This window comes from Mus pahari, chromosome 10, assembly GCF_900095145.1.
Source record: "Mus pahari chromosome 10, PAHARI_EIJ_v1.1, whole genome shotgun sequence".
Classification (NCBI taxonomy): domain Eukaryota; kingdom Metazoa; phylum Chordata; class Mammalia; order Rodentia; family Muridae; genus Mus; species Mus pahari.
In genome coordinates this window covers 70,091,282-70,100,914 of record NC_034599.1, presented here as the reverse complement: position 1 = coordinate 70,100,914, position 9,633 = coordinate 70,091,282, and the positions used below count along the sequence as shown (strand labels likewise).

At 47.9% G+C, this 9,633-nt stretch overlaps 2 protein-coding genes across 3 annotated transcripts in view; both read right to left on the bottom strand.

Annotated features, from left to right (window-relative positions):
• Window positions 1–2,821: 2,821 nt before the first annotated feature.
• On the bottom strand, window positions 2,822–5,736 carry Bcl2l10 (BCL2 like 10). Its single transcript, XM_021207934.1, has 2 exons — window positions 5,142–5,736; window positions 2,822–3,464 (listed from the first exon to the last, which is right to left on the bottom strand). The coding sequence occupies exons 1-2, from the start codon at window positions 5,595–5,597 to the stop codon at window positions 3,342–3,344; spliced, it is 579 nt and encodes a 192-aa protein (XP_021063593.1). The 5' UTR covers window positions 5,598–5,736; the 3' UTR covers window positions 2,822–3,341.
• Window positions 5,737–7,898: 2,162 nt separating this feature from the next.
• The window catches only part of Gnb5 (G protein subunit beta 5), a 35,211-nt gene continuing 33,476 nt past the window's right edge, over window positions 7,899–9,633 (bottom strand). For both annotated transcript variants that reach the window (XM_029543540.1, XM_029543539.1), the window contains 2 exons: window positions 8,751–8,917; window positions 7,899–8,427 (listed from right to left, as the gene is read on the bottom strand). In XM_029543540.1, coding sequence (XP_029399400.1) covers window positions 8,416–8,427; window positions 8,751–8,917 — 179 coding nt within the window. In that variant the 3' untranslated portion in view covers window positions 7,899–8,415. The remainder of the gene's footprint in view (window positions 8,428–8,750; window positions 8,918–9,633) is intronic.

Below are 9,633 nucleotides of genomic sequence, written 5' to 3'. Positions count from 1 at the left end.
ACAGCTACAAAATACAAATGGGTTGCAGAGCCGGCTCAGTGGATGCAGGCTCTTACTGGCAACCCTGATCCCTGGAACCCGCACAAAGTGAGGTGAAAGGGGAAAGCGACTCCACAACAGTGACCTCTGACCTCCACATGTGTGCTGTGATGTTTGTCCCTCAGCCCCATCCAATTAGCATACACAATAACAATAAAGACAAACTTTAAAAGGAAGAAAACATGGGCCGGAAAGATGCTTCGGCTGTTAAGAGTATTGCTGGTCTTGCAGAGGATGAAAGTTTGGTTGCAGTAGCTTATAACTGCCTATAACTCCCACTTCAGGGAATCCAACGCCCTCTTATTGTTGGATTATTGTCCCCATGAGCTCCCACATACATATGTAAACCCAGATACAGACACACATTAATAAAAATAAAGACAAAAATCTTAAAACCCCACAAACTGGTACTTTGGGCAGAGCCTGTAACAACAGCTGATTGGTATGAAGGCCTCAGGGCAGGAAGTGGCAAGCAACCGCTTCACTAAAGCTCTGCTTGGCTGCAGAGAGGGGCAGAAGGCTTAACATGGGCCCCTGGCCTTGTCTGGGAGAGGACTCTGCTTTCTAGCTGGTACCACCACGTACGTCAGCGCCCGGGGCTGCATGGTATCTGGGAAGCCAAGGAGGCAGAAACCCTCTGCATTTTAAACTCAAGAGTTGTGCTTCCTCAGATCTGGCCCAGATAGTTCTATCATTTTCCCTTTGCAACCCTGGGGTTTAACCAAGGAAGAAGGTGGAATATTGAATGGGGTAGCTGCTAAGAAGAGTTCAGTAGTAGATCCGCCACACCCTAAAGCCTGCAGTTACCACAGGGCCCAGCCATCCCACAGATGCTTGCTTGCACACAGGAGTGATAAAAAAAAAACCCAAGTCTGCATAAAGACACGTAAGAGCATGCTCAGCACACCACGTTCACACACTCTCCGATGACTGAGAGCCACCCACATTTCAGCTAGCTGTGTGTGGTAAACAGGATGCAGCGTTAGCCTTGAGCAGGCGTGAAGTCCTGACATGCTACGTCGTGCAGAAGCCCAGAAAACAGTTGGTTAAATCAGACACAAAGAGCCATGAGTCGTCCGATTTCATTTATAGGAAGCGTTTAGAAGAGGCAGATTCAAAGGCAGAAGGTAGATTAGTGGTTGCTGGGGTAGGGGAAGGGAGGATCAGAAGGCTGCTAGTGGGTGTGACGTTTCTTTTTGAGAGATGGAATTAAAGGGTGATGGCTGGGTGCTACTGTAAACACACTTAATAGCCACCCAAGAGCTCACTTTAAAATGCTGGATAGGGTCTTGTGTTGTGTGAATTTTCTCTCAGTACAAATGCAAAGAATATAACTGTCTGAGTGTGATGTTAGAATCCAGCCTCTGCCCAGGCCACTATATTTGCAGCAGCCCCTTCCCTTTCAGTTACAGACAGACTGCTTGCGACTCCCTAACTAATGGACTCCTGGGGAACCTGAACTTACAACAAAGGGGCGATTGGTGTGCTCACCCTCTTCCCTGCCCACTGCCCTGGAACCAACCGCGATGTAGACTTTGTACCTCCCCCCATTTTCTCAGAAAGGTATCAAGAAAAGAGACTCCCCCAACTTCTGCCACACAGGCCCCGATTCCCATTCTTGAGGACTCCCCCCAAATTGGAATTTCCCTAGGAATCTCATGATAGGAAGAGGCAAAGAAGGTCAGCAGCTAACAGGGATTGGCTCCAAACCTCTCTGCCTGAGTTTGATCCCAGGAAACCACATGGTGAAAGGAGAGAACCAGTTTCTAGTAGTTGTCTTCTGACCTCCATATGTGTACTACGGTGCGCGCGCGCGCGCGTGCACACACACTATAAGCAAGCAAATAAATATTAACTGTAGATTGACTGGTGAGGTGACTTGGTAAAGATCTTCTGACTTCCCATGTGTACACACACACACACACATACACACCACTATAACTAAGCAAAACAAACAAATGCAGTTTGGCTGGTGAGATGGCTTGGTAGGTAAAGGTATTTATCAGCAAGCTTGGCGACTCAAATATGATCGCCAAGACCCACATTTCCAGTCAGAAACACTGTCACAAAACACACGCACACAAACAAACCATGATCGGACCCAGTTTTATGAAACGGCAAGCTGATAATGGCCAGGGAGGTTTGGTGGGACACAATGTTTACCCACCATACAGGTCTTGAATAGACTAAAGAGTGGAAGAGGGAAACGAGGAATGATTTATGAACTTTCATGTAGATTAAATGTTTAAAACAAAGCACTGTTAAGGCTACAGAGATGGCTCAGTGGATAAGAGCACTGGCTGCTCTTCCAGGGGACCCAGGTTTGATTCCCAGCACCAGTTTGGTGATTCATAACCATTTGTAACCCCTGGTCCAGGCATCTGATACCCTCTCCCAGCATCACAGGCACAAGACACACCAGTGGTGCACAGATCGTACAAACATAACACACATAGACATTATAAAAATAAAAATTACTCCCCACACAGCAGTATAAACCAAATCCTGGTTTATATTGGAGACAATAAAAGTAAATTGTCATCAATTCGAGTTACTTTTTTTTTTTTTTTTGGTTTTTCGAGACAGGGTTTCTCTGTATAGCCCTGGCTGTCCTGGAACTCACTCTGTAGACCAGGCTGGCCTCCAACTCAGAAATCCGCCTGCCTCTGCCTCTCAAGTGCTGGGATTAAAGGCGTGTGCCACCACGCCTGGCAATTCGAGTTACTCTTAAGAACAAGAGTCTTGACAAGTTATAGAAAGACACTTTCTTTTTTTTTTTTCATTTTTAAAATGTATGCATTTATTAAGAATTTGAAGTTATTAAAAATGTATTAGGGGGAGCATTATAAATTCAGAAGTCCTGAGAATTAGGCACAGAAGGATTTAGGTTTCAAAGGATTCCTTCCCGTTTCCTATTGCATCCCTCATTTCTCTGGGCTTTAGGATCCCCTGCCCTGGAACCCTGGCTACTTAACAGCAGCTCAAGAACCCCAGAACAGATGGGAGAGGCTCTGATGCACTTGCAGCCAAATTCAGACAGCTGCACATCTAGTAAGTGTGTATGTAGCGTTTTTCTGACATTCTCTGGATTGATGGGGACCATTTCCTTACTTCGCGGGCGAAGAGCTACTTGGGCCCCTTTCAAATGCTGGCCCCCATCACAAACCCAGAAGTCCATGTAGCATGCAGGTAGAAATGTCTCTAGGCAGGAGGACTTCCTCAGTTCTTATCCAATTACCCAGAATTGTCCCTTAGAGGGGGTTCAGAGTTAGGCAGGTAAGATTGCTTTAAAAATGTAAAACTTATAAACGTTTCCAGATAAAAAAGATGGCTGTTGCGAAGAAGCCCGACAGAAAAGCCTGGATCAGCAATCTTCTCCAGAAGCCGATCGGTAAAGGGTTCTCGAAGAAGCGGCAAAAGCCATCCTGCAGGGGACAAAAGATGAGAATTAGACTGTCTACCCATGAGCAAACCTGGGCCCCAGATACACAGTAGGCGCAGCTGGAGGGCCATGCTAACTGGCAGCAGCTGCTTTCTCTACCTTCACAGCTTGTGCAAAAGAAATAGCAGATAACCCTGTTGAAAGTCAGCCTGGGAACTCGTAAGCCTCTATTCCCCAAAGGGAACTTACCAACAGCTGGGTACCTGAGACCCTAAGTAATCAGGGGCTGTGGGTAGCAAATCCTGTATCATGAACAGACACTAACTAAAGGGCCCAACCTTTCCCCCTTCCCCTCCTGCTCCAGAATCAATGATGGCTACACACACCCATGCATCCACATGGATTCATCCCTATGTGGCACTCGACCTCCCCCCCCTCCTCTGGAGCCTATGAGACCTAAAGAGACCTTGCTGGGCCTTACGGACCTAAACTCTATGCAGAGCTGTCACCACACTGTCTTCCCATGGTCCTAGTAACTCTGACAGTGAATCTCTCTCCCAAAAGGGAAAATCTGACCAAGTCTGAGAGCTTATGAGGGAGAGGAGGTAGAGGGAGGAGCCAGGAAGCAGAGGGAGAAACCAACACTCTGTCTTAATGACCTCTTCAGAGGGCTCAGAGAGGGTCCTCAGAAACTCAGCTGAAGGCGGTCTGCGGGCCCAGTGGAGACCCGTACATCAGGAGCAGGGCACGTATTAACATGTCATGCTGCCTCTCCTTTCTCAGGTAGCGTAAATGTTTGGGTTTTGCACAGCAGGTTTTAATGGTTAAGTTATATTTATTCCATAACATATCCATCCATTTTGATTCAACCCCAATGAAGAGGGATGTAAAGAAACCTGAGGAGGCTAAGCTCAGCTTCCAAGGGGCCCGTTGTGGGCTAACCTAAGATAGAATGGATTCCCCCTCCCCCCTTTTTTCCTTCTCATCGCTTTTCTGGTGGGGATCGAACCCAGGGCTTCACAGATGCTAACGATCTACTATCAAGCTTTTTATCCTCATCCTGTGTGTTGGCCTTGATCAAGAGCTCCGTGCAGCCTTCGGGAGGCTATGGACTGCCTCGATAGCCTACACCACCGAGATTAAGGACCAACGGAAGGCCATGAGCCTGGAGGTTGCCCAGCAGGGAAAAGTGCAGTGGCCAAAAGATCCCAGTCAGGGTCCCCACTTGGTGGCCACACACATTTCACAATCCCCAAGGCCTTACTCTAATAAAGGCTAAGCCTGGGCATGCTACTGCTCCCTTTATACTACTTGGGCCTATCAGACTTATCAACCCTTCCTGACGGTCCTGGGCTAAGAGTTAGGGTAAGCCACGTGTGCCGGACTGCCCCTGTATGAAGTTTTATAAGAACTATTGAGTAAGAGCATTCTGAGTGCCTATAAAGAAATCCCTGGGCTGGAGATGTGGCTCACTCAGTGCTTGCCCAGTATGCTCAAAGCCTCAGCTTGGTTTCCACATAAACCCACCATAATGACATAGCCTGTAACCCTGGTGTTCATGGGATAGGAGCAGGAGGACCATAGTGGCAGGATAGTATCTGATGAGATTTGAGACCAGCCTGGGCTAGCTACATTAAGACCCTGCGGTAAAGGCACTCAACACATCATCCTGTGCCCCCTCTCCCAAGCCATCTCCACCACCCTCCTCCAGTGGTCTCACCCAGCCGCCGAGAGCCTCCAGCCTGGAGCGGTGCCGTCGTCGTCCCATGAGCAGACTATACAGAAAGTTCACTATGAGACAGCAGTCTCGGTACACTAGGATACGATTCCCCAGATCCCCATTCTGCTTGACAGCCCTGTCAGGGTCTTGATTCATAAGCGTCCCTGCGTAGGCCAGGAGCATCACCAGTTGGCCCCAGTTGAAATCTTGGTCTTTGGTGAGCAACTTATCTGCCATCTGTTTCACCAGCTCCAGGCGGTTGCCCCGACGTTCTCGGAAAGAGGTAAAAACATCCCGGTGCTCCTGCTGGATCTGCCTAGTCAAAGAGCGAAGCAAGGCCGCCTCGACAGATGTGGGTGGTGGCTCCGGGGTGCCCGGCATCCGTGCGCAGAAGAATATGTAGTCAGTCAGCAGTTGTCTCGTGCGTTCCTGCAGCCGGTCCTGTGAGTCGCCCATCCTTTGGCCTCTGCACCCGGTCCAACCTCGGCTGGCTTTCTAGGCTCAGCTACTTCCCACTCTGACCCACCCGGACATTTGGGAATATCACTTGCACCTGGAGAGAGTCATGGGGTGGAGCCAAGCAGGAGCAGCAGGATGCCCTCACATTATTGTCAAGGTTTAAATAGATGGGGGCTGGAACTTTCTAGGGGGTGAGTAGGCCTTGGAATCATCATTCCCCTGCCTCAGCCTCCCAAGTTGCTGGGCTTACAGACTTGGGCCACCAGGCCCAGCTGGTAGCGATTGCTATTTGCCTACTTGTTTGGGAAATAAGGATCTATCCATCAATTTGCAAGTGGTTGTCCCGGGCTGGAGGAGGCAATGTGGTCCCAACCCCTGACTCTTGCCTATTTCTGACCTACCAGCTATGTCTCCTAGAGCCTGTCTGTCCTCCATTGATAAATTTCTAGAACGGTGGTTCTCAACCTTCCCAATGCTGCTATCCTTATAGTTGTGGTGACCCTCAACTATAAAATGATTTTGTTGCTACTTCATACTGTAACTTTGCTACTGTTATGAAGCACAATGTAAATATCTAATATGTAGGATATCTGATATATGACTCCCATTGGGGTCGAGACCCATAGGTTGAGAACCACTGCTCTACTGCGCAGGCCTGATGGGCTCTAGCCTTTGTGGGCCCTCTCGGGGCTCCTTTTTGGCATTCTGTGATGCTGATGTTACCCCAAGTTTCCTCAGAGGCCCTCCCCCAGAGGCCAGCTCTGCCCAGTTGTCCTGGTCCCTTCTTTATGCCCACATTCTTTAGAGGTCTGCTTTAATCCAGGAGTCTTCCTGGGGGGTGGGGGGGCAAAGAGAGCTCTTTAGAGTGTGGAAGTATAATCCAGAACCCTTCTGAGTCTCTGAGACTCTTCCAGGGCTCCTGAGGGATATTTACATAAAATTAATGACATATGTTCTGCATTCCGAGGGTCTGAGGAGCATGGGGCTGGGGCTACAAAGCCAGCAAAGAGCTAAGCAAAGTGCCAGGCAGAGTAGGATAAGACAGGAGACAGACAATCTGGGGACTCACACACACCCTGCTTTTCAGGGACAGCAAATCTTTGGCTGGTCAGACACCCAAGGCCACCCACAATGCCAGTTTTTTTTTAGCAGTGTCTGAGGTGACTTTTGGCTCCCGGTACACTTAAAACAGAACTAAGCATTCTTTTAAAAGATGGGGTCTTGGAGCTGGGGCTGTATTTCAGTTGGTAGGGCGTGAATCCTGAGGGAAGTTCTGGATCTGATCCCCAGCAGCACCTACAGTCTTAGTGCATCTAGTGTGCAGGGCACGCTGGTGATCCCAAGGTACCAAACACCTGAGAGGCCGAGGCAGAGGGATCGAAAGTTCCCAAGCCCACTTTACAATGTAGAAGGTTTGAGGCAGCTGTGATATCTCGCTTCATTAAAAACCTAACAAGAGGCAGGGAGGGGGACTGCTCAGTGGGAAGAATGCTTGCTACCAACTGGGCCTGACAACCTGAGTCCCATCCCAGGCCCCAGATAGTGGAAAGAGAGAGCAGGCTTCCACCGTTTATACTCTCACCTCCACGTGTGCTCTGTGGCCTGTGTATTCACGACCACACACAGAGAATCAAAAAAAAAAAACCAAAAAAACAAAAAAAACAAAACAAACAAAAAAACCCAAAAAAACCAAATAGATGAATAAATAAATAAAACTACCTGGACTTAAAAGTATGTGCCACCATTTCTATTAACACGGCATCTTATTACACGAAGAGTTTCTAAAAGAACAAACCTCTACACCTTTAAAAGAACAAAAGGAAGAAAAAGCAGGGACCCTGTAATACACAGCAGCCAGTCGCATCTAGAAGGAATTTATGATTCAAATAAAGACAAGATATCCCTTGGATAGCAAAGACATTATTATTCATGGCCTGGCCACCAGTCTGTGTCAGTACAACTGCTGTGCAGGACATTCAAATGTAATTTATAGGGACAACACACAGTTTATCTTAGGCATTTCTGATAACACTACTAGCAGGCTTTTAAATCAGTTTAGTGGCCTGTCTTCCCACGCCAGAAGGTTCTGTTTGCTCTCTGCAGTATTTGTGCTAGGAATGGCAACCAGTTTTCCCCTCAAGTGTGGGGGATGCTCAGCCTAGACTGCCATCGATCACAAGTGAATTATACAGCCTGTTTTCTGCATGTGTCTGTTTCATTTCTAAAGACTCCCCCAGACCCCACCCCCCCAAAAAAAACAAACAACATCTAAAAAAAAAAAAAAGACAACTGAACAGGTTGAAAAAAGGTATTTTTACCTAAAAACAGTTTTAAAAAGTGATTCTGTGTAGTTACATCTGGAACTGGAATTTCCTTCTATTACAGATCAGTGAACAGTCATTCTTACAGTTCACATAACCGGCACATCCCGAGGATGGTTCTAGAAGCCACAGTCCACGCCAAGAAAAGGTAGAGTTTAAAGTGCTCTGAAGACAGACTAGATCCAAGGAAACAACGAGGGGCATTTTAAATGCTGATAAAATGTGGAATTCTATTGGTTGGAATAATTTCAAAAACAGACAAAACTTAGCAGAGTTTTTGAGATGAAAGAAGGGCTTGAAGGTCCAGTTGAAGTGCCACGGCCTATCCGAGTATTTCCAGGGAGGGGACAGATTTCATGGAGACACTGGACGGGGTGAGTGAGTGCCGAGCTGTGAGATTGCTCCCATAAGCTAATCTGTGGGAAGCCCTGGGCTCATGGAGAAGTCGTATCTACACGAGAGGACACACGTTCTTCTTGCACACTGTGAGAAGGTTATGCCCAAACCTGAGAAGACACAGATAGACACTTTTTAAATAGCTAATAGTTTGTATTGTAAGAGTTGAGTTTAATGTTTAAAGATAGGAAGTTAGGGTGCACACACACACACGCACACATATGCATGCATGCTCATACACTCCACTGAACAGGGCTCTCAGGGGCTTCAGCCTATTTTCCTACTACCATGTTGAACACCTGTGTGGACAAGGCTCCCAACCTTCCAGAGATAACCACTTGTCACCTGTATCTCTGGACAGGGGCAGAGATTGCTCAGGAGGGCCACTACGCGTCCTCTCTGTTCACACAGGAAAATGGAACACCCCTCTTACTCTTAGGGTGTGATCCCACGATCCCGAGCAGAATGCTGTCCCATCAGGAGACACTCGCAGAGTGCTGACACGGTTTTCATGTCCAAACAGGATGGAGACCCGGGAGCCCTTGAGAACATCCCAGACATTGATGGTATAGTCATTGTACCCAGCAAAGAGCAGGCGACCTGGAAGACAATATAATGGTTAAATCAGTTCCTGTTTTTCCTTTCTTGACTCTCATTCACTAACTCACTCTCTCACTCACCAATTAATTTCGTCATCCATCCATCCATCCTCTTTCTCACCACCTTTCTGCTCACCCACTCACCTATCTACCCACCCACCCATCCATCCATCCATCTATCCATCCACCCACCCACCCACTCACTCACTTATCCACCCACCTATCCACTCATCCATCCACACAATAAACACAGATTAATCTAGGCCACTGTATGGCAGGCAATGTGTGTTGCCTTTGCAATTCAGGAGAAGTAGTCATTGTCCTCTGGGGAAGGCATGGGACAGAGAGGACTGTCACTGTAGCACCATGTGGTAGAAGCCACCATGCTAGGGTCACATGTGTATAGGATGCCACTGGGCCTTAGAGGAAGCAAGAACACTCCTGCTATTTCTAAACCTTCAGTTAGAGTTCACAGAGATTAAGGCAAAGTGGCCGACATTTTTGAGGGCAGAGCAGCAGCCTTCCATGCTTGGGTAGGGGTCCAGAAAGTGGCTACAGCAAAGGCAGAGACTGAGAACAGGGCGTTGTCCCATCAACACTGGCTTGGCTTCTGCTAGCAGCTTCCCAGGTGTTGGCAGGGTTGCAGAGGGTTTCAGAGCATAAAGTGGCAAGGGCCAGGGCATGAGGTGAAGGGAGGCGTGTCTGAAGGTGCCACGT

Coding starts and splice junctions, on each gene's coding strand:
- Bcl2l10 (XM_021207934.1), bottom strand. CDS start 5,597: ATGGGCGACTCACAGGACCGGCTGCAGGAACGCACGAGACAACTGCTG. Junction 3,465..5,141: donor TGGAGGCTCTCGGCGGCTGG/GTGAGACCACTG, acceptor TGTCCCCTGCAG/GATGGCTTTTGCCGCTTCTT.